This window comes from Dunckerocampus dactyliophorus, chromosome 8 (assembly GCF_027744805.1).
Source record: "Dunckerocampus dactyliophorus isolate RoL2022-P2 chromosome 8, RoL_Ddac_1.1, whole genome shotgun sequence".
Taxonomy (NCBI): Eukaryota; Metazoa; Chordata; class Actinopteri; order Syngnathiformes; family Syngnathidae; genus Dunckerocampus; species Dunckerocampus dactyliophorus.
The window spans coordinates 2939551-2964371 of NC_072826.1; the positions used below are offsets into that span (position 1 = coordinate 2939551).

At 40.5% G+C, this 24821-nt stretch overlaps 3 protein-coding genes across 5 annotated transcripts; 1 reads left to right on the forward strand and 2 right to left on the reverse strand.

Moving 5' to 3' along the window:
- Positions 1–1311: 1311 nt before the first annotated feature.
- On the reverse strand, positions 1312–8035 carry si:ch211-161c3.5 (uncharacterized protein C3orf18). 2 transcript variants are annotated; one of them, XM_054785802.1, is made up of 6 exons: positions 7655–8035; positions 5297–5693; positions 5197–5222; positions 4982–5111; positions 2899–2938; positions 1312–1709 (listed from the first exon to the last, which is right to left on the reverse strand). In XM_054785802.1, exons 2-5 carry the CDS (start codon positions 5564–5566, stop codon positions 2933–2935), a joined length of 432 nt encoding a protein of 143 aa, XP_054641777.1. In that variant the 5' UTR covers positions 5567–5693; positions 7655–8035; the 3' UTR covers positions 1312–1709; positions 2899–2932. The 2 variants fall into 2 exon arrangements, with proteins under 2 accessions (XP_054641777.1, XP_054641776.1); XM_054785801.1 differs by lacking the exon at positions 2899–2938 and having other exon boundaries at positions 7655–8031.
- A 216-nt stretch (positions 8036–8251) lies between these two features.
- LOC129186739 (calglandulin-like) lies at positions 8252–11757 on the reverse strand. Its single transcript, XM_054785297.1, has 5 exons — positions 11716–11757; positions 11465–11639; positions 9699–9843; positions 9538–9638; positions 8252–8393 (listed from the first exon to the last, which is right to left on the reverse strand). Exons 1-5 carry the CDS (start codon positions 11716–11718, stop codon positions 8350–8352), a joined length of 468 nt encoding a protein of 155 aa, XP_054641272.1. The 5' UTR covers positions 11719–11757; the 3' UTR covers positions 8252–8349.
- A 1147-nt stretch (positions 11758–12904) lies between these two features.
- On the forward strand, positions 12905–24734 carry gnb1b (guanine nucleotide binding protein (G protein), beta polypeptide 1b). Of its 2 annotated transcripts, none has more exons than XM_054784980.1 (11): positions 12905–13201; positions 18988–19093; positions 19211–19249; positions 19717–19823; positions 20018–20081; positions 20214–20376; positions 21080–21146; positions 21214–21415; positions 21548–21764; positions 21874–21989; positions 22978–24734. In XM_054784980.1, exons 2-10 carry the CDS (start codon positions 19037–19039, stop codon positions 21978–21980), a joined length of 1023 nt encoding a protein of 340 aa, XP_054640955.1. In that variant the 5' UTR covers positions 12905–13201; positions 18988–19036; the 3' UTR covers positions 21981–21989; positions 22978–24734. The 2 variants fall into 2 exon arrangements, with proteins under 2 accessions (XP_054640955.1, XP_054640956.1); XM_054784981.1 differs by lacking the exon at positions 12905–13201 and adding an exon at positions 17642–17801.
- The last annotated feature ends 87 nt before the right edge of the window (positions 24735–24821 follow it).

The following is a 24821-nucleotide window of genomic DNA, read 5'->3' on the forward strand; positions in this document are numbered from 1 at the left end:
AAATGTTAGCTACCGCTCATAACGAGAGCTCAAGGCTGAAGAGAAGGCTGATTCTCTTTGCTGTCTTAAAGAAAAACTGCACGTTTTTTGGAATTTCAACCATCATCCGCAATCCTTATGTGAGACGTGAACGCACGTCTTTCTCTTTTCTGTGCATTCTAAAGATATTTTTTCTTAAAAAATCTAAAACGAGGCAGCTAAGAATGCACGTAATGGGACACACCTATTCCACCTATCATAATGGTGACAACACAATGTTTTTTTGACACATTTGGTCCACCATCTTCAATGAATGTAATTTTTTGAGCTACAACAGGGGCCTTTTTTGAACACAGCATGAGCAAAGAGTTTCCTTACTTGAATTATCAGCTTTTAACATCCATCCATCCATCCATTTTCTATACTGCTTCTTCCTCATTAGGGTCGTGGGGGCATGCTGGAGCCTATCCCAGCTGACTTTGGGAGACAGGCGGGGTACACTCTGGACTGGTCGCCAACCAATCGCAGGGCACATATAGACAAACAACCATTCACACTCACATTCACATCAATTTTTTTTTTTTTTTTTAACATTCAAAGAGTAACTTTTCTTTGGACTTGTTCATGCTGCGAAAGTCGTCCAGGCCTTAACGGAAAACTGCACTTTTTTTGGAATTGTGACCATCATGCACAATCCTTATGCAAGACATTCTAAAAATATATAATACAACTCAAAAGAGGCAGCTAAGAATGCACGTAATGGGACGCAACTACTACTAGAAAGCCTTCTGAAAAAAGGCCCACAACGCTCCATTTACATAATGTGACCTGCACATTAACCAAGCCACTGTGACATTGTTATTATTAATAATATTGTTACACCAAACAACTACATTGCTGGCGTATTGACGCCGTACTCACACACGTATATAAAACCATAACACCTTGTTGGGGATTTTTGGAAGTTTTAATAGCGAGCTGTGTAGGCGAAATCGGCGTGTCCCATTATGTGCATTCATTATCTGCCACTTTCGAGCTGTTTTTATATCTTTAAAATGCACGGAAAAGAGAAAGACGTGTGTTCATGTCTCCTGTAAGGATTGCGGACGATGACATTTTTTTTTTTAAGTTGGTTGGCCTTTAGAAAGGATAGGAGTGGTCCTTTGGGGTATTTCTGTGCAACGGAGTCATTATGTGTTGTGTGTGTGCGTGACATCTATTTTGACTAATTGCTGTTGCGTTGTTACCTGTGTTTTTTTTAATTGTGTCAGCCTTAGATGGTGCACATTTTCTTTTTGTTTGTCTAAATTGATAATAAAACATCACACTTGGTGCAACAAATTGAAGAGTTTTTAATGTATTCCCACTCATTCATTGCACACCGAGGAAGACGTACAGATAAGACATCCAGTGTTGAGGAAGATCACAATAAAAGAGAAATAATTGAACAACACCACTAAAATACTTAAGGAAAAGTGCATCACGTTGCATCTGTGTGCCGAGTGGTAACATTGCAAGACCATGAGTGACACTTTGTGGTAATACATGCACCATTTCTTCACTTTGTGTCCCTTTATTTTCTCTCCTGAGTGACCCTTCTATAGATAGAAGGGTTGCACAAAGTGTCATGAGCAAATGGAAGAGCTGTGTTAAGCATTGAGAGCTTTGGCTACGTCAGTGAAGACCAGGCGACTGGGTCTCTGAGTGGTCCCCTGGGTGCTTCGGAGCGTCTGTGGCAGAACACGGAGACAGATAAATCATTTTTGAAAACATAAGAGTCATATCGCAGCTTGCTGATAGGTTATGCTCATGAAGATGGTGTATTTGTCCGTTAGATCACATGTTTACAATGACATCATTCATCACACACATTTTTAAAATTGTACATGCGTTAAAACAATTGTAAATGCATATAAGTGACAAATGAAAGGGATACATGGGCATTTAAGGTTACTTTTACCTTCACTGACAACGTGACTCTTGATGTGAGAGCGTTCCAATGTGGCAGCAAGACACGACACGGACAACACCTTCCTGTATTGTCATGACTTAATACTTGAATTCAGTTCAACCCAATAGTGTTTTTTACCTTCTTCATCAAAATGCTGACACTTGAAGCTTTCTTGGGCTCCATTTGATGTTATTGAGGTGAGACACACTATTGAATTCAAGAAATCACTCATGGCAAATCAGGAAGGTGGTGTGCGTGTCGTGTCTCGCTGCCACATCGTGTCTTTGGGAGCACTCACATCAAGAATGACGTCTTCTACCTTGTTTATTTATCCCTTTCATTCATCATTTATATGCATTTACAATTGTTTCCTGCATGTGAAACTATAATTATAAGACTATGCTATAACGATAATATAAAAACATGTTTTGTGTTAACATTTTTGGCTTTCTGGAACGAATTAACTGGTTTTACATTATTTCTTATGGGAAAAATTGATTCAGTTAGCATCCGTTTCGGCTAGAGTTGGACCTTCTGGAACGAATTAACGATGCTAACCAAGGTTGCGCTGCAATTGATGACAAAAGGATGAAATCAGGATGTGTCACTCCTCTAAATACCTCACTTTAGATTATGTGTGATGACTGACGGTGTATTCTAACATTACAAACAGCAACATGGATTCATGGACAATTATAGGCCCACAATGCTGGTGTGTTTCAAAAGTAAAAATAGCCAAAAAATATATGAATAATAAAAATCCAATTGTGTGTTGGAATTCAAATGTGCCATGGATGATACCTCTTGTTTATTTGTTATACTTAATTAGATTCGATAAAAAATAAAGGAAGGAGAAGGTAAAGGTCCATGACATGATGGTCACAGCGTATTATGTTTACAATGATTGTGTGGAAAAAATTCAGATGTAGGGAAAGTCAAGGTTTAAGGACACACAGGTGATACTTTACCATTGTTTGCCTTTTACCTTCTACCATGCCATTGTCAAAACTTTAAAGACATAAAGGAAAATGAAAGTAAATGATAACACAAAGGATGCTGTACAATGTTATTATTGATCAAATAAAGCACAGGTGGATGGAGGAATAAATCCAAATGAAAATACTGTAAAATCAATAAAAGCAATGAGCAATACTACAATAACACTGACACAAAAAGCAGCACACCTATATCTGCCAAACTTTGTGGAATTGAAATCCTGTTACATTTCTGGATAAAAGCGTGAATATTTTCACCATATGAGTCACATTAGCATCAGCGAACCGCCCAGCACCCCAGGATCATTATGGTTCACCTCATTTTTTGTAATTCTTGTTGGAACAAACAGTAGCCTGCTGACTAACACACAGAAATACCACACCATATAAGTATATAAGTATAACTGTAGCCATCACAGCACTGAATGACATTGTAGTGTTTATGGATGTAACGGTACAACATAAGCAGATTTTTTTAGTGTGGAACAGAGACGCACCAGGTTCCCACACTGTGCACACAAAGTGAGAGACAGGAAGTAGTACTATACAGATCAATACTGAAATATTGATACTTCCAATACCATTTCTTAATGCTCTAAAACTGATTCTCAAATCAAAATATCGACACTTTTGATACTTCCATCATTTGAGGTCATGTTTGGCTGTCGGAACGATGGCCAGTTGTAAACGGAGCCATGTGTGATTTTGTAGGGCTGTCACAAGATCTCGCAAGATTAAAACGTGACAAGATTTCTCGTTCAGAAAAAAAAATGTCTTGTGGGCAGTAGGCCTGGGACAATTATATAAATAATTAATATGAATTAATCGCACGATAAATGAATATGTGTGCATGCGTGTCTGTTTCCCTCGTCTCCCGCCTCCAAACAGGCAGGAAGAGGATTCACTCTCATTGGTTTCAGGTACATTTGTTCCATAGAACAACGGCATGAACGGAGTCGTTCAGTCTCTTTGTCCCAGTGGGTGGAGGCAGGGCTGCTAGCATACACACAGAGCGCAGAAGAGTGTAACGCAGTACAAATTCGATTAGTAGATTGCAATATATTGTCCTATCTTTTTGTATTTTTTCATTGTACTTTTCTTAAAAGTAATGGTTCTCGTTCTTGTAGACCCAATCTCGTGTATCGTCTCGTCTTTGTGACACAACTAGTGAACTGTGAATAAAGTTTTTATTCTTATACTAGTTCTTAAAAGTTATGTATTTTAATGGTTTTACTATTTTAAGTATAGTATTTTCTTTTTTTTATTGTTTAAAATACCATTTTCACATATTTTACATGATTTTATCCTCTGCTTTTTCTGTTGTTGTATTTTTCTGTTGTTGGATATTAGCTTGGTTATATTGTATGTTACCCGCTACCTAAATATACTTCAATAAATAAATAAAGAACTCAGATGTCATGTATTACTTGTGCTATGATTTGAAATACACTACTTTTAAAAATGTAACAGACACGTGAGGTGAATTTGCACAAAAGTATCAGTATCACCAATGCCAGCCTAAATTTTACAAACTAAATCAGTGGTATTGCACATCACCAACAGGAAGTGTTTATTGCATCACACGTCTACTCGGTAAACAAATACAGTGCAGTCCAACCTTTGACGAGCGCAAGTCATGGCTAGCGATAGTGCCAAGGAGAAGCCAGACCTTGAAAACCCACTTCTTTTGTTAGAGTTTCCAGTTTGGGAACAACTTGGCCTTCCCGGTGAAATATGTAAACAGACATTGGCACTTCAACCCATAAGGAACGTTACTAAAAACTATTCCCCCCCCCCCGCTTCTTTTGAATTTATTTATTTGTTCGAGAATGACCTGCTAGCATTTTAAAAATCACTACAGCTGTTCTTTCTTTTACTGTACCCAAAATGAACCAAACCGTGACCTTGCAACTGAGGTACGTACTGAACCATGAAGATGGTGTACCGTTACACCCCTACGAGTTATATTACGGTCATGTTAGCGTAGCTAAAACGACATACTTTTACACAGTATGTGATTTAGAGTGTATGTCAACTAATATTTACACTGGCTCACCTTTGCATTGGGCCCTGCGAGGGTTCCTTCCCGGCCGTGGTCCAGCAGTTCCTGTTCCAGCAGGTCGTCTTGTTCCTCAGCTGGGTCGAAGTTGTACATGGGCATGAGCTGGTGCCTCAGCTTCTCCAAACTGCACGGCAGAGACAAGTCAAAGTCAGTCATGACTTAGTTCAACCGACATTTACTTGCTCAACAGGCAAACGCAAGAGACATACCGCTTCCTTTTACGAATGTACAGCAACTAGGAAGGAGAAAGTTACACGTGTAAAAACATTTGAAACCATTTGAAGACAACAAAAGACAGCGTGTCCTTACTAAAGCGAGCGCCAGGCCGATGACAGTGATGATGCCAAAGGGGACGAGCACCATTCCCATTCCCGAGCCCTCAATCAGCGCCTCCGGGAATGCGGTGGTGTTGAAAGCGGTTTCGTTGGTGGTGAAGGTGACAGTCATTAATGCCGTTGTGGAAGTGACATTGTCTCCCATTGCGCTGGAGGAGGACAGGAGGGGGACGGTGCTGGTGGCAGCGGCGGTGGCAGCTGGGGATATAAAACTTGGGCTTGTCTTGGCTGTAGGCAGCGCCATGATCAGTTGGATGGTGACTATATTATTATTATTATATATATTGAATGAGGTTTTTCACTCAGTCTTTAGTGTGTTTCATTGCTGATGTCTTCATGCTCGTCTGGGGTCTACAGAGGAACTGATGAGGCTTTGGACATGGAAGAAAAACAACGTTAAATCACAAACTAATCATGATAATTATCTCAGAAGTTGTATGTAAATGCTGATATATGACTATGATATATATATATATGATATATGACTATATGACTATGACGAAAAGGCGTGTTAATAATACTGTATTGACTCAATAAGAAGACGAAGAAAAAATCTAAGACAATAATATGGATGCCTGTTTCCGCCACTGAAAGAAAAAAATGCTAAGTCATAATTATGAGATTGAAAGTCATAATTATGAGATAAACAGTCGAAATTACTAGATAAAAAGTCTTAATTATGAGGTAGGAAAGTCATAATTATGAGGTAGGAAAGTCAGAATTGTGAAATAAGAAAGTAATAGTCAACCCTAACTCTAACCCTAACCCCTAACCCTGTGCCTATTTCACTTTAATGCTTCTTTGCAATTAATTTCTTACTGAGTTTTTTTTTTCATTTCTTCTTTTTGCATTTTGTAGCTCTACTTAAAACCCTCCTTAAAGAGATCGTTCGGATTTTTTGACATGAAGTTGAATAACATCCCCATCCAACAATGCAAAATGCAAACTCTTGCAATTTTTTAACTGATCTTAACATTTTGATCATGAGTGTATATCAGCAAAGTTTTATAATTATTAGACAAATGATTAATGATTTATTAGTGGGTTATGAATTTGTCTTGCAGATGAATAAAGTATTTCATCTTTTACGTGACCCTGCAAAGATGATTTGCTTGATGTGTCTCAACCATCCATCCATTTTCTACGCCGCTTGTCCTCACTAGAGTTGCGGGCGTATGCTGGAGCCTATCCCAGCTGACTTTAGGCGAGAGGCGCAGTACACCCTGGACTGGTCCCAGCCAATCGCAGGGCACATACGAATAAACAACCATTCACGGATATGGATATGGACAATTTAAAGGCGCCAGTTAACCTAACATGCATATTTTTGGAACGTGGGAGGAAACCAGAGTACCCGGAGAAAACCCACGCACACACGGGGAGAACATGCAAAGTCCAAAAAGAGATGCCCAAATGGAGATTCAAACCTACATCTTCCTGATCTCCTGTTTGGCCAACCAATAGGCCACCGTGCGGCGTGTATCAACCAATCTTGCTCACATTTACACACATGTAAAGGTGAGTACCAAATTTCGATGAGTTAGCCTAATGTCCTAAAGTTACAGTGAGTTGTTTTGTAAAGCGCATTTAAGTGTGTGACAAATTTCAAGTCAATCCAACGTTTGGGATAATAACAGCGTGTTGTGAATTTGCCACACAGTCGGGGTGCATATTTGGACATATTTTCACCGTTCTGTGTGGAGCAGTTCAGGAGTAGAAGCTTAGACAATTACAGTCATGTGAAAACGTGAGGACACCCGTGTCATCTGTCTCTCTGATTTGGACATGTCTCGTAGTGCCAGCGAGGATGTGGTAGATGTTGAGGGCAGGATGTGGGTAGTGAAGATAGAGGAAAATGGCATAACGAACCAGATAAAGATCTTCAGGAATATGTAACACCTTGTAACTGTAATGTGGACTTCGAGGAAATGAAGCGGTTCAAACGCCAAACTGACATCCCCTCTCGCCTCTCTTCCTCCTCCTACACACACACACGCACACACCATTTCTATAAATACCTACTGCCTTCAAGTCTGTTACTTTTAATAGGAGTTCCTAGTATAGGTGATAAAGTGTTCTGATGCTTGCTTTGATGTTTTTGAGAAAGGAGGTCATATGATCCTTTGTGCATCCTGTCTGCTTGTGTTTTTAATGATGAACACGTGCAGACCAAGCAAACAAGCAATGAAAACCAAATGGTGACTTCTCTCCTTGCTTTTGTCCACTTGAGACACAAAGAGCAAGCAACATTCTACATGGCTGACTTTTCATTTATTTATCACTTTGTCCGCAACAGCCTTGACCACGTCTCCAATTAGAGATGCATACGTACCTTGCATGTAAAACATGCTGGGGTTCAAAGGTGAACAGCGGCAGGCCGGGGCTAGCTGGAAAGGGAAGGATTTCATTGGGAGAGGCGACATTTCCTCCAACGTCTGCCCCTCCTCCCTCTAGCAATGCAGGTCCTGCGCAGCCTGTTTACACTGAAAAGCAGCCATTTTCTCAGCGGATGGAGTCGCACGCCGACGTTGCTCGATCCCGCCAGCCTCCACGGATCCCCCTCGGGTCCTCCGATGGCCCACAAGGACCAGCTGACCCCGCCTCTGTCTTGTTTCTTTCTTGTATTTGACTCAAGAGAGGCCGCTCAAAGGATGCGATGAGGGAGCAGGGAGCCGTGCACGCGAGCTCCCTCCCCCCTCTACTTTCATTGGTCTAATGGCTTCAAGATGCGAGCTGCAGTTGGCTCTCCCAGCTGCCTGTTTGGCTTTGCAGGGATGAAGCTGGGATTTAATGGCTCAGCACACCAGATGCTTTCAGGCCCCTGTGAATGACTGTATCCGGGTGGCAAGATTTAACAAGTTAACCCCATCATGACCTTTGTCTAAAAACATTATCTTTCTTAAATAAGACTTGCACAAAAATAGAGCTTCTTTTGAGTTTATTGTTAAGGGTTTGTATTATTCTATGCCGTGTCTCGTGTGTCTCGCAATCCCCGGCAGCTGCGTCAGGCCCATCTTCATGACATCTTCAGCTCATTTTAAACAAGTCACCAGTCATCATAGCCACAAATTCTGCAGGATTTCAAGTGGGAAAAAATATTATTAATTAGTATTGTAGACATTTTTTATATATTCAAATCTTTTTGTATTCATACCTATAACAATTCTAAAAAAAACATTCTAATTGTATTGATTGTTTTTTATTTGAATTGATTTTATTATTATCATTAGTATTTTTTATTTTCAAAAGCCTTTGTGACTAAAAATTATTTTCTGAAGTGGCTTCATGGGTCTATACAGATGTTGAAAGGGCTATATAATGTGTAACCTACCAAATATTTTTATTTAACAATCATGACTTTTTTTACTGATCTAGTGGTTGCATGTTTCGCCACACACAGAGATCAGGAAGATCTGGGTTCGAATCTCCGTTGGGCATCTCTGTGTGGAGTTTGCATGTTCTCCTTGAGTGTGCGTGTGTGGTTTTCTCCGGGTACTCTGGTTTCCTCCCACATTCCAAAAACGTGCATGTTAGGTTAATTGGCGACTCTAAATTCAATGTGAGTGTCAATGCTTGTTTGTCTATATGTGCCCTGCCATTGGCTGGTGACCAGTCCAGGGTGTACCCCGCCTCTCGCTCGACATCAGCTGGGATAGGCTCCAGCATACCCGCGACCCTACTGTGGATAAGCGGACTTTTTTTTACTTATATCAAATTTTAAAACTTTGACAACTTAGAATGTCTACATTTTAACTTTAGAAAACCGTATGAAATGTTAGCTTTTTTGTTTATCTTTGTACATACTGTATATATATATATATATATATATATGTACATGTCACCATTTGCAACTATGTGTGAAATATGCCCATAGAGATGTGTTTTGTGAGTTGGAGATACATACAGTATATGCTGTTGGGTTTGCACTGCTGTTGATGTGTTCGGGTCATAATAAAGTTATAAAAGAGCGTCAGAATATGTGGGAACACTACACTATGCTTCCGACTGCCGTCATAACAGAGGGGTGTGGCTTTGAGGTGTGAAATTAATTAGTTACCGACGTTAACGTGCTATTTTTGACAGCACATATATATATATAGTATATTTATATGGTGATTAAAAAATATATAACAATATGATTACCTTTCTTGGGAGATCTACTGCCTTATAGGGCGGCGTGTTACCAAATATATGCAAAAGCAATGTTTGGGATACCTTCATAATCAATCGTTCCATCTCCATCTTTATCCGCCTCCTTCATCATCTGCTCGGCCTCAATCTCGTTAAGTGGTTCTCCGGCGTTCATCAGCACATATCTGGCAACAGAGTTAGTGCTTCGTGTACACAAGTAAATCATTTGTTGAGTCTAGTCTTACTTGAGTGTATTCCAGTCAATGTATCCCTTTGCCTCTTTGTCAAAGACTTTAAAAGCAGCTCTCAGCTCAGCATCCTGGTTCTTGGTTCTTTCGTGGTACAGTGCCATCAGGCCCAGAAAGCTGTCACAGTTGAAGACACCTTTACCTAAAATTGAAAATAATAACAGTACGATGAGTGCAGCACAGGAACTTTGGCTGCAATCGAGGCTGTAAAAAAGTTTGAGAACCATATTGTTGTATTTTTAATGATGGTTGTGTCAGCAGTCAGCAATAACTGGGCTAATGGTGGGTGCAGGACAGTTTTCACAAGGCACATTTGGTGAAATACTGCCACCTAGTGATCTATGTGGAAACCACCGTGCATCACTTTGACATTTGTCAACATTTTAGCCAACACTCATTAAGAAATTGAGATACGTCCTTTAAGTTCTAATTGTAAATGTGTGTATATCTAGAATTATGACACACTATACAGGTATACTAGATCAGGGGCCACCTTTTCCAGGCTTCCCACCTTTTCCACGGAGGGCCACAAACAGAATGAAGAATTGAACTGAGTTGAATTGTGCAAGTGTAAATTTTGTTCAGCACATTCTAGATAAACCTAAGCCAAAATGGCTTAAGGTGTCCCCCTGCAGTGGCAATTACCATAGTTTGCAAAAGAAATTGAATGGCATTGTTTTTACCGTTGTATTCAATCTATAAGATAACGTGTCACCCAATTTACATGGTTAACAAATTACAAATACAGTCGTCCCTCGTGACATGAAATAACACCCCTATAGTCACCTTAAAATTCCTACTATTCATTGTTTACGCCACATCGCAACTCTTATGCTGCAGGGACTCGAGATGGCCGCTAGATAGCAAGCTAGCGAGAAGAAGCCAAAAACTTACCACTTCCACACGAGATGGGAGGAGTACTTTTTTTTCACTCTATCGAGCATGCCATGGCTGACTTCATGCAGTGTTAAGGTAATGTAATGTAAGGTAATGTCTCATCAATGTTTTGTGTCTTTACTGCCGTCTAGTGACCAGAATACTACATATCACTTGTATTTCAATATGTTTTGACTAATAATAGACCATAGTTTATCACAAAACAGCAATAATTTATCAATTGATTAAGTTCTGAAAAAACGCGATATAAAGAGGGAGCGATAATATTGCGAGGGACGACTCTTAATACCAAAAAAAATTAATATAATATAAATACCCTTAACACAAAGTAAAAATATTGTAAATAAGGAAATAAGTAATAATAATAGTAATAAATGATAAACACAACAATCAACATCAGACAATTTTTAAAAGGTTTGCACACAATAACTCTATGCATACACTGTGCAATAACTATATACAAACCTAAATGAAATAACTATACCAAATCAATATAAAATACCTGCATATAACTATGTGAAAAAATGATGAGCCTTATTTGTTATCATTTGGGCATTAATTTACCTGTGAATTAAAGTGAGATTTTCCATTTTAAGAGTTAATAGTAATTACTGTACTAGTTTTTAATATAATTACATTGAGGGTGAATCGATTTCCGATTTTGGCGCCCCCTATAAGCCATGCTCCATTACCAGCCGCCTATATTACCTAACTGGCCAGCTGGCTCTGCAATTAACACTAAGATAATTCCATTTCTATATAATATAATATAATAATATAATATAATATACTAATCAAAAGTGAGGTTATGTGATGATTTGTATAGGTTTTTGTTGTGTACTCGGTGACAACGAGCGTCTCCTCACCATCTCTGTCCACCTCCTTGGCCATCTGACCGAGCTCTCGCTTTGTAGGGTTGATTCCCATTAAACTCATCAGCCTCTCCAGCTCCTTCGTCTTCACATCTCCGTTGCCCTCCTCGTCAAACATCTCAAAAACTCCTTTGTACTCTGTGATCTGCTCTGGGCTCAACTTGCTGGCCTGTGGAAGGAAACAATGTTCATTACTTCATGGATTGGTAAACCATTCATGTTGATAAGTATTTATACGTACTCACCATATTTGCAGTGTTACAGGCACGGTGCTGTGTGCACTGGAAGGAGATACTGCATAATTAGAGGATGCCTTGGCCTCATTACTTGTAATGCTTTGTCCCCAGAGTTTAGGGTGCCTTCTGCAAGACCTTTTAGGGCTCTTAGAGGATGGACGCTGAACACCCATGAGAAACATTTGTATTCTTGCTGTATCTCTAACAACACATTTCATATATTATTTTTTATAACGACAAGTTGTAAAAAATGTTGTGGAAGGAGGAGAAGGAATTGCTGCAGTCAAAATAGGAATATATGGAAAGAGTCAGATATAATTTGTGTGAGCTAAACATCCCGCCAGTGGGAATAGCAATGAAGAGCGACTAGCAGGAGTTCTTAAAGCACATAACCAAATAAGGAAGCAGCTATAACTAGAACTTACTCCCAACATTGCAGTTTTCCCATTTGATGGCCACAGCAAAACACTAGTTTACAAACACTCATCATGTGCTAGACTGTTTTCTTAATGCATTTTTAACTTTGAATGGTTCTCTTTTAAATACAATGTACACTTCAGTGGGTTTTTTTTAAACAAGACCTGGGTGCGCAATTTTGGAATTCCAGACGTTGGCAAAGCGGTGACACACCCTAATAACTTGTATTTAGATACAATCAGTTTCAACTGATGAGCCTGGAATCTACAGTGGTTTAGTAAAGGATCTACTGTCAAGGAAAAGTGAAGTTTGTTTGGAATTTTGCCCTGAATTTCACCGAATGCCAAATAACCCTAACTTTCTGAGTACTGTTGTGTATTGACTGTGACCAGGCCAAGGTGAAGTCAGTTGGAATAGACTCCAGCTCACCTGTGACCCTAATAGCAGGTTTGCAAAATGTTTTTCTTAATTTTTGTCAAGCTGCTGCGCCTCCTCTGAATGCTTCTGGCGTCTCCTGCTGTGCATGCACTGTAAATACAGAGCAAATAAGCAGCCTGGAGAGGACGAAGTAAAGGTGACTCTTATTATATGAGCTATTTTTTCCTACAAGGCTAATAAAACAGTTGCTAGTGATCAATACGTGTATTATTGAAAGTGTTTAGGTAAGGCAGCACTAGGGGCTGCCTGCCTGCTGCAGCGTGGGGTTTCCCAGCGATGACTGCAGGGTCACCGCGCCCATCTCAACGTTCGATGGCCGGACGAGGGTGCTTCATCGGTAAAGGACAGATCTTCAGTCGGGCTTAGAGTGGGACTGTATGTCGTCTTGCTGAATGAGGGATAGCGAAGTGAAATATTAGCCCCCTTTTCGGTGTGTGTCTGCTTTTGTTCGATCAGGCTTGTGGGTGTGATCGTCCCCCCCTCCCCTTCCTCCCTCACTTGGCGCTCCTCGGGTAAAAGCAACGCTAGCTGGGTCGGCTAGTTCTTCAGCTAGCGGTGTGCTCTTCGCTCATTCCTGCCTTTCATCGTCTTGTTGGCCGGTCAATGCCAAAACGCAAAAAGCAAAGCCACATTGATTCAGGTAAGGTGAACCGTAGCAAATATTTTGCTGGGGTTTCCTCCCTTTTTGTGGGGTGTGTGGGGAGGTATTGTGGCCGAGTGAAACTGGCCGGGGGTGGGGTACTGCTAGCTAGCTAGCCTCTTTAGCTATTTAAATCAGCTGCGAGTTGGCTTTGCCTCACAAACAGTGAAAAGTAGCTATCTAATGTATAATCCTCTCTTAATAGTTCGCACAATGGCATAACAGTGACAGTATCTTGTAATGCGGGTGGAAGGTTCTGGAGTGAACCAGCCTGGCTTGATGGCCGAATAGAGGGGTCCCTTTCGGCCCTTTATACAACCTCCTACAGTATATGTTTGGCTACAACTAATCCAAAATACTATCATACAAAGTGCTTGTAGTCTTAACTAATTAATCCCAATGTTATTTGCATACAAATGCACTGATTTCTCTGTCAAATACAATCCTGGCAGTGATGGACTGGGTTGGGCTCCAGCAATAATACCTGATATTTCCTTGTTATCTGTTAGGCTCAATTATATATATTAATTGTACAAATTGGGCAGTGTGTACGTTGGAGAGGGTTGAATGGAAATGATTTTTACCTATTAACAAATAAGTTAGCATCTTTGCTATGCTTCCTCTGCAAGACCAAGTTGGTACATCGCTTTTTGTTTTTATTTTTATTTTTTGCTAACACTTAATACGAAGCTAAACTGTTTAAGTGTGAAAGGAGTGGGAAAATAAGAGTTATTTTGTGGAAGTGAAGCAGGCCATCGCCGCCCGACCTTGCAGTTTTACGGGCTTGAGGGGGAGACTAGATCCACAAATCCGCGCTAAGGTTGTAATTGAATCAAGTGGACGCTGTGCGCTTTAACAAGATTGTTCGTATGCAAGTAAAGGGATTTGTGCAGGCCTCGGAAGAACGTGCTTTTTCTTTTTTATTAAAGCGTCTCCTCCCAGCGCTGGCTAGCTTAGTTTGACAACTGTCAGTGCAATTGCGGAAGTGATGCGGTTATGTTGCTTTGTTGTGCATCTTATTCGTCTTAAACTTACTCAAGTGTATTTGTTGAATTAGTTTTAGTTAATTCTATTGATAAATTCCATGTGTTTGTGTGAGTGCACTGGTTTTGGCAGCTCTGCCGTGCCTGTAGGCCTCCACTTAAACGCTACAAGCTAAGCTAACTAGCGGATAGCAGAAGGCAAGATGGCGTTGAGCTGCATCTTCTCTCAAAGCGGCTGCAAGTCATTGCACCGCACCGTGCGCCGGCTTTCGCTTGTAAATGTGCAGCTAGGCTAGCCATAGGAAAAGTTCACCCTTAAACATGATTTTGCAGACTTAACTCCCAAGTTAACCTCCTTAAATTAGAAACGACGAGACTGCTATCCTGCAGCTATGCAAATGCAATGCAAACAGTCCCGTTGTAGGTAAATCACTGTAGTGCATACAGTGGCCACGACTACCACGCAAATATAGCGGCATTTACAAACATTTACTTACAAGCAATTAATAAATATAATAAACATTACATAATGATCCACTGGAAAATGATGTGACTGAATTATCTGTACCAAATCCGGGCAATTGTCAAAAACGGGTTGTGTGTAAAAGAATTAAGATTAAGACTCATCCTCTTTATGAATGGAAAAGCATATTTCTAATGACCTGCTTGGCTTTGCCAGCTGTTTATGTTAGTGGACATGGATAGGATTACACACATTGACTGGGGCTTTTAGCCTCTCAGGATTATGGACTTTGCACCATAATATTGCTAGTTATGTTCTTGTCCCCCTCAGAACTATTATATTCTTGCTGGCTACCACTCCAGTCGATGGTATTTGTGATTGAGCAGGCACAGTGAAGCCACGAATCAGGCCCGGACCGATGGCAGAGCAGCTAGTGAGCTTCCAACTCCAGGCTGTTTACCAGCACTCGTTGTTTATCAGGCAGTCAGCTGACCCTGATCAGGCGCTGGGGAAAGGAGAAGTGATGAGGGAGAGGAACTGCAAGCATCCACAGAGGTCAATGGGGAAATATTTTTTTGAAATGTGGCATTAGTAAAAACAGATGCACATTCAGAGACAGCTTTCATGAAATGCCACAAAGTTTCTTTTTTTGATGTTCTCGTGAGATGGACAACTCACTTTCTTCAACTTTGTAATTTAAAGAGCCCCTGTTATGCAGACAGACCTTTTTAATAATGTTCAAATTAGGGGTGCAACAATACGTGTATCTGTATCAAACCGTTCGATACAGGGGTCACGGTTGGGTACGGAGGTGTATCGAACAATACGCGGTTTTATATCTATTTCATCAATTTATGATGGCGCTTTGTGCTGAAAGCTTAGTATATCTGCGATTGACTACTCTGCCTTAGGTCAAGCACAGAGCCACTGAGCTGCTCCTCCCACATTCACACCATGCTCCTGAGATGCTACATGCAGGCTAGCTCATTGAAACGTGGCTAATGCCTTTTCTGATGTTGAAGATACTCCAACATCCTTCAGATCTGGTGTTTGGGACCACTTTGGATTTCATGTCAGGTATGACCCTGATGGCAGGCGCGTTGCGGACAAAAAAGCAACAGTATGTCGCAAGTGTCACACAATCCTACAATACAACAAACATGACAACGCATTTACGCGGACATCACCCCGTTGTGGAAACGACTGTAAACGGACAAAAACAAGGAGCACACATGCTACAAACTTTACCCGGGTCATTTAGACAGCCATGAGCACGTGATAACTGTTTGTTTGTTCAATATGCTGCTGAGAATGTACTCCAGAAGATGGGTATGGTATAGCTTTGATTTTGAAAGGTTTTATTTCTTTGTAATATTTACTGTGCTGCTAAGAATGCACCATCTGGAGCTCCATTAGAGACACATTTTTTAATATTCTTATTACATGGTGCTTTTTTATGTCTTATATGGTGCTAAGTGTGAGCAGCAGAACTTTAAAGGTGAGAAAAATTTTGGCAATTTCAATAAAAATTCAAATGAATAAAGGCAAGGTCATTTCTTTTTTCTATCGAACCGTAACACAAACGTATCGAACCGAACCATGAGTTTTGTGTATCGTTAGTTACAGTAGTTCGTTGTCGCTAGTTCAAATTGTATGTTTTTTTTTTGTTTGTTTTTAGACCCTGTTTATGAGCACCAAACGGGGGGAAAAAAGAGGCAAAAAAAAAGTGATCGGCATATGCCGTGAAATGCCTTTTAAAGCCAAAAAAGCGACAACACTCGTATTGAGCAGACAAAGGACGTACTTTGTCCTGTGTAGCTGCGAGAATCAAAACTAGTCTGTAAAACCTCAACGGCTTCAGTTTGACAGCTTGACAGTCCATGCCTGTCCATGCCAGCGTGTTTGATCACCCCTTATCAAATCTATTGTTGTTGGACTTTTCTTGCATCTTTGTTTGTACGCGTTGGCATTTTACAGCATTTTATTCTGTTAATTTTGTTATCTTGAACTAAAACATGTATTATTGGACAGGTTAATTCCTGAATATTAGCATTACTCCAAAACATGCATCAAATTAAATTCTGATTTGTGTCAAATAGTACAAAAAATGTGTCACAAAAATAAAGGCAAAAAGACAATCTGCCCAAACGTTTATTTCTCAGTAATTACCTATTTGCCAGGGGCCCTCGGAATGGTCTAATGGTGGCCCTGGCCAAGAGCTCTCATCATAAATAAATTGAAAAATGTTCAGTTAATCCATGTGATTGGTGTCGGCCGATCTCACTAGTGGATGATCAGCATAAAACCCTGATGGGGGCTTCCCGAGAGATTTATATATTAAAAAACCTTTGCTAAACATTGTAAAATCAAGCCTGGAGCTATCTGTCAGTCATTTACAGATGTGTAAGCTGCAAGTTTGATTATTTGGATTGTTTTTAGCGAATAGGCTAACCTAGCATGATGTTGCTATTAGACTGTGAGTGTAATGTTAGCTCTGTAGCTCATATAGCTATGCTAGTGTTGCTAATGTGAGCGTCCTGTCCCACTCCTCAGTTTTGACAGTTTAATGTGATATATGGCATGCATTATGTTGGCCAAGGTCAGAGTTACATTGTATGTGTAAAATGTTGGTAAAAAGTACACAGTGCTTCCTGGGGACGAAAGCGTGGACAAACACTACTCCTTAGCATTAAAGCCACAGACACACAAAAGGGCTTGTTTGTTTTTCAACTGTGTACATTCCAACATCAAGGCTGACACCCTTCCAATACATTATGGCACTTTTTTTTTTAATTGTTGAAAAAAGTGGAATATGGAACCTTTTAAGTAACTGTACATTAAACATTTAAGATGCAACTTGAAATAAAAGGTTTTTGGTGGTTATCATACAGTAGTCAACCTGAAGTCACAGTCTGACAAATATTTGTCAATAGCAATAATCCGCTGGAGGATTGTTTTCAAGGTGATAAAGGTGTCAGTGTATGATAGCACCCAGTCATCGCTTTCCATGGCGCACTTATATTATAAGATTAATGAGCATTAAAGGATAACTGTTTAAGAAAGGTCAGCTAATGAGAGGGACATAACGTGTTGAGGTCCACAATACTTTCATGTGTTCTGAAAGTGAGTTGACATTGGTCCTCTCACTGAACAGGTAAGGTGACAGCTTCTTCTCAGTTGTTCTTTATTTGAATTCGTTGCTTGTAATGGGCTGTTCGGTGTTTTTATTTACATTTTTGTGCCTTCATTGTAACTGTAAACCGAACAAATCTTCATGGATCTCTTGAATACCCGACTGGTCACTGTGTACGTCACTGTCATAGAATAGGGTGGCACTGTTTAAAGGTCTTGACTTAAATGTCGTCTTCCTCCTAATGTACTCCTGTTTGAAAGTCTTTTGAATAATTGATATTATCGATCCGAGCATGCAAAATGTTGCCTGCAGTCATGTTGTCGCCATATGCTATGTTAGTGTTGAGCAACCTTGGCAAAGATTTTTCTTTATTGCTCGGAAATGGAACACAGAATGCTCTTTCAGCCATGGGATATTGGCACGAGTGCTGCTCATGTTGGCGTTCCAGTGTTGTGCATTGAGGAATACACTACTAAATGATTACTAGAAATGTATTTATTTTTTTTTTAACTGTGCATCTCAAGACAGTTATGGTACCAATAACCAACCTTTTTTAGATAGAAATGTAGTTTGTGCACACCTGGAGGTAAGACTGTAGAGCGGAGGGAGCCACCTGCTGTGGCCCAGCAAAGTGTACTATATTTGGACACATGCTTTGAGCCGCCGGTGTGCCGCTACAGAGGTCGGGAGAACCATCCACTGTCAAGTGAGCTCAGGGGAAGTTACACCGTTAACCTTTTTTTTTTTTTTTTTTTAAGTCTGTTATCGGAGGTATTTGTAGTGATATCGGATTTATCTGTATGACGTCGTAATTCCCTCTTGTCGGGCTGATAATTATCATGCACCCCGAATGAACACTGTAGCCAGTTGTTAGATTACTTGCTGTCATTGTTTGTGGCTTTGTGTTCAAATAAGTGGATTATCGATCACAAACACTGGCAGCATCCCTGGGATTGAGGTCAGCAGGATGATGATCATGGAAGGTCGTGTCTCCACAGGATTTGTCTGGCTCGCGTGTCGGGATTATGCCTTGACCTTGAAGCGGGAGAGTCGGGTTGACCCATGAACTGTTTGAATGTTATTCTTGCATCAGCATCTTTGGGCCTCTAAGAGGGTTGTGTCTTGAGTTTACACCCCAGTTGGCTTACAGTCGGACCTGGAAATGCACCTGGTGTGAATTAAGGACGTCTGTTTGATTTGATTTTAGATCAAGCGCCCCATTAGCTGGAGAGAAGTAACCGAAACAGCAGACTAAAATGAGTGAACTGGACCAGTTACGCCAAGAGGCCGAGCAGCTAAAAAATCAGATCCGAGTAAGTCAACCGTTTTACCGCTTGTTATATTAAAACGGCATTTATTTACATGCTAAGTTAAAGTTACACGATTAACACGAGTGGTTTGACATGAGATTTGTCTTTTCTTGTTGACAGGATGCCAGGAAAGCATGCGCAGATGCCACGCTATCACAGGTAAAACCTCGCATCATCATATTTTGGCTATTGTCACTGCTCTTCCCTTATTTAGAATTTTAATGAGACAATCCAGTAGTCCTCAACATATTTAGAACTTGGTAAACAGCAGCAGCAGCAGCTTTGACCCATTCAGCAGACACTGATCAACAGCTGATCAATTTGCATGATGGCTAGTTAGCTTCGCTTTATTGGTATGCCGCCAAATGGAAACAAGTTGTATGGAGCAGGTTTTAAGACCACGTTAGAGAGAGAGAGAGAGAACCAAACCACATGTGCACGCAACTCCTTTAACAACCAAATTGCGCATTTGTGGCTCAATTGGATTCTAAAAACAGAAGCTCATGTACATACAGTCTGTGTGTGTCTGCATCACAAAGCACAAATATTACTGGCAACACTCATCACAAGCCATCAGCACTTATTTTTAAGTTTGCATGGTTTTATGTAATGAAAATGTTTTGCAGATCACAGCTAACATTGACCCCGTCGGACGAATTCAGATGCGTACAAGACGAACGCTGCGGGGTCACCTGGCTAAAATCTACGCCATGCACTGGGGAACAGATTCCAGGCAAGTGTTGTGAACAATTGCGACAAAAGCTAGATGACCGCTAAGTTACTTTGACTGCAGTGTTTCCCACAGGACTGCAATCTGTCATCGTATCATTTGCATTGGCCATGATGCGAATGCATGCCATTTTAATGGACGCTGTGGTGGAGTCGTGCCAAAAAGTGACTAAAATATTGCTGTTATGTGTTTTATAGGCTCTTGGTCAGTGCCTCTCAGGATGGCAAGCTAATCATTTGGGACAGCTATACCACAAATAAGGCAAGTATGAAATGTTGTACGATTTATGTCGTCACACTGGAAAACATGCAATTAACTTGAATGAAATTGTTAGACAATATAAAGTAATAAAAGTCATCTGTCATGCATTTTTCATATTGTCTGTCGTCATAGGTCCACGCTATTCCACTTCGTTCTTCCTGGGTCATGACGTGCGCGTATGCACCGTCAGGAAATTATGTGGCCTGTGGTGGCTTAGACAACATCTGCTCCATTTACAACCTGAAAACCCGCGAGGGGAATGTACGCGTGAGCCGCGAGCTGGCCGGACATACAGGTATTTGTAATACTTGACTACTAAACTATCAAACTGATCAAAATCCTAAGACCAGTACAGCTTCAAAATGCAAAAGGAAGAAATGGGAGTGAGACAAAAAAATAATTTATTGCAAAGAAGCGTTAAAGTGAAATAGGCTGTCCATCAGCTGATCACAAGTTTAAGACCGTAGCTCTCATCGTCTGATGGTTCTTGGACTGCACTCGGCACCAGGAACAACCTTTTATTTTGGCCGAGGATAGTCCCATGTCTTGATGGACAGCCTACTGGATCCTCCAGCTCGGGGCTGGTGACTTTTTTTGGGGAGGGGGGGTTTACCACTTGACTTTTTTTGTTGCATAACTCTCAGGATCTTTGAAGAAGTTTCAAATGACTGACGTCGTTGGAAATGAGCTTTTTTGCCTTTTCCAACAAAAGATCATGACAGTGTGAATGAATCCACATTTTAAAGGCTGTGGTCTTAAACTTTTGATCAGCTATTTCACTTTAATGCTTGTTTGCAATAAATTGCTTACTCAAAATATTTTATGTCTCACTCCCAAGCGCTCCTTTAGAACCTCCTAAGATTGAACGGTGCAACATGTACATACTTGGAATGTTTCCACTGGTCTTAAGAGTTTGATCAGGATTACAATGACAGCACAGTTCTTAAGATGCCGCATGGAAAACACATTAGTGACGTATTGATCGGCTTTTTATTTAGGATACCTTTCCTGCTGTCGTTTCCTTGATGACAACCAGATTGTTACAAGCTCAGGAGACACCACCTGGTAAGTAAAAAGCACGTGTGATGAAGTTCTTCTATTGTTCAGTGATGCTCTATTTCCTGTGTGACAGTGCACTTTGGGACATAGAGACTGGCCAGCAAACGACCACATTCGCTGGACACACCGGTGATGTCATGAGCCTCTCGCTGGCCCCGGACTCCCGGTTATTTGTCTCTGGTGCTTGCGACGCCTCAGCTAAACTCTGGGATGTCCGAGAGGGCATGTGCAGACAGACTTTCACTGGCCACGAGTCTGACATCAATGCTATCTGCGTAAGTCACGATCAAGTCAATTAAAGGTGTATTCACTCTACACCAGTGGTACCGTGATGGACTTGGCTTGCAAACACTAAATGTCAGCGCTGCGTTACGGGTGTGTCATATTTTCTCCTTTCTGGATGGCAGTTCTTCCCCAATGGCAACGCCTTTGCCACTGGCTCTGATGACGCCACCTGCAGGCTGTTTGATCTGCGTGCCGATCAGGAATTAATGATCTACTCTCACGACAACATCATCTGTGGCATCACCTCGGTGGCGTTCTCCAAGAGCGGCCGCCTTCTCCTGGCCGGATATGACGACTTCAACTGTAACGTGTGGGACACACTAAAAGCTGACCGCGCTGGTTAGTCCAATGACACGCTCCTAATGTGTGTCCATAATGGAAGTGAACGTATAATACTTGACATTGCAGAGTGGATGAAATGTCAGTGTGTGCTGTTTTGGCTTTCCAGGTGTGTTGGCTGGACATGACAACCGCGTTAGCTGCCTGGGAGTGACTGATGATGGCATGGCAGTCGCCACAGGATCCTGGGACAGCTTCCTGAAGATCTGGAATTGAAGCCTGAAGGTGCCTTTCTTTTTCATACATTACATTTACACCACAGCTTCCTCGCAGACCAACCTCTGCTAGAGCATCAGTGTTCTCTTGCACTGCGTCTGTTTGTAGAAGAGGAATGTCTTGTAAAATTTGCTCGGTGTATGAAGAATTCTTTGCTAACTGTATTTTACATAAATCAGTAGGCTCTTTTTGCAGTGTAAGTAAATTTCCCCGCTGTGGGATAAATAAAGTACATACAAAGTACATGCAACGGTTTGTAGGTATACCACGGTATCAAAAAGTCAGCGTTTCAAAACCACTCAAATTTTGTGTCATGCCATTTGCACGATATGAGAGAAATTGGAGGTCCAGTGCGGCCACTACGTGGTAATACTTTGTCACGTCCTGTGTTCCTCGCAGTCGAAACTGAACTTTGACGTGCCATACGTCGGGCATTGGTGGCACAGGTGTTAACATTTGGCAGCGCTGGTACGGCCGCGCTGTTGTTGGTCGACATGGGGGGGTCACCAAACGTGGACGTGATTGAGAAGGACACAAGAGTGGAGGATAAGTGGTGTAAAGCGTTCACTCTCCACTGACCAAAGAACTACTTAACTCAGATGCTAACAAGTCACATGACCCGGAAACTGCCGTTAATGTAAAAGTGTGACCTGCCACTATGAAATAATAAAGTAACATTAAGAGTTAAAAAAAAAGTATGTTGTGACCTTCGTGAGCCATTTGATTGCATTTATTTGCATTTTACTTAAAAAAAAAATATCTCTTGTATTGTGACTTAAGTTGCAGGATTAACCACACTAGACTGCATTGACAACTACATTGTATTTGTTTATTTAGAATTGAGAAGAATTGACTTACATTTGTTATTTATTTAAAATACTTATGTTCCACTTTCATTGTGTTCAGTGGTTTAAAAATGTGGCTTTTTTCCTCTTTTGTTGCCTTGAGATGAAATCTGGACGTTTTGACGTTTTGTGTGTCGTCTTTGCTTCCCCAGATGTTCTTTTAACTCCAAAGCCGACTGGAAGACCATTACAACTTCAGAATGTTCACAGCATCTTCTCCAACACTGTTTAAACTGACTGGGACACCACAAAAAAAACAAAACAAAAAAATTGAAGGGAAAACAAAAACCTTTCCTACACAAAGAAGAGCACAATTGTCTATCACCTAATTAAGAAAGGATCTCCTGTGGTATCGAATCAGAACCTTGTGCATTCCTTCTCGGACCATTTCATGTTACCAAGAAAGAAAAGAGAGAGAAACAACACAATCATCCCCTTCACATGTGTGTGTCTTGAAAGCAAATGTGGGAGTGTAATTGTACAAATTATTTAACTTTTTTTTTTGTTTTGTTTTTTTTTAAAGAATTCTATTCCGATGGTTTGTTATTCTCAATGGCTTTCTTTTTGTCGTATTTCTTTAGTGGTTTTAGATATGTTTGAACTACAGCCTGTCTTTCTAATCCAGTTAAATCACGTATGGCAGATGAGAGATAAACATGCGGAAGTAAAAGCTTGGATCATATTACACGAGCAGCTTTCCAAAATGTCTGTATTTATATACTAGCCATTTTGTTTATTTTATTTCCTTCATCACAGCCTTTTGCACATGAAGAAGCTTTGCCTCTCAACTAATACGATGTTAACTAACCAAGCACATGCTATAAGTTATGAATGCTCATTCCAGTACAAAAGGAGTTAGGAGTACATTGTCCAGTTATAATCCCCCCTTAATTCCTGTACATGCCTTTTTGACTCGGGCAGGGAAGAGATGGTGTAGCAAAGTGGGTGCTGAGGTTATGCGGGCATGGCTGGTTTTGATTCTATGGATGTGTGGGGGGGGAAGGGGGGGCTGTGTTTAGTATCCACTTTTGAGTGAACCACCTCACCTGAATAAATAGACACTTCCTTTGCTTGGGACTGCAGTTGCAACTCTGAATGAAATGTACAAATCAATGTCTGAAAATAATGGTCTGATGTTTTTAAGTTAAGACATTTAATTTTGTCTGACACACCTTAATTTAGATGTGCATGCTGTAGACTTGCTTTCAGTGGTGCAAAAAAAAACAAAACAAACAAAAAAAAGTCAGATTTTTTTCTTTTGGTTTCTGAAAAGGAGAGTAACCAACTGATTGAAAGCCAGTTTTTGGCTCAAACTCTGCCTACTAATAACTGGTAATGCTATGCACCAGAGTGAGCAAGAGAGGCGAAAGCTACTGTAAAATATGCTTACCAGTTCTATTGATGACAGTTTTTTAAATAATATAACAATCATTATGAGAATTCTATCCTTGGCAAGTCTTTTCTCTCCTTCACATCTTCACTCAACGGAACAAAAATGTACACACACACACTCACACACACACACACGCTGTCCATATTAGAACTTTTGTATTTTTTCCCTATTGGTCTTAAAATTGAAAATCAGAACATCTAAATGATAACATTTCACTGTATACAAAAGCACTTTTGTTAACGTGACATTCTCACTTTTTCGTTTCCCTGCAATGATGTACTTCAATAAATGTGATGTATTTTGTGTGTGGCCACAAGTGAAAATGCAATTCAAACTGAGATGGATTTCCTTTTCTCTTTCCATTAATATAATAGAGCTCTGCACCCTTATGTAGCTTTCCACTTTTTGTATTTCTTTTCAGTCTGTTGGTGTTCCACGGTGAGCTGGATGCAAGATAGATACTGTACTAAAATGTACTGTTATTGAATTGAAGATGTAATAAAAAGCTGTTTGAGAGCCATTGTGCACCGTGGGATTACTGTAGCCTCTTTTTTATTTTTCAAAACAAAGTCGATGAGTATAGTGAATACCGTGTAAGGAAAC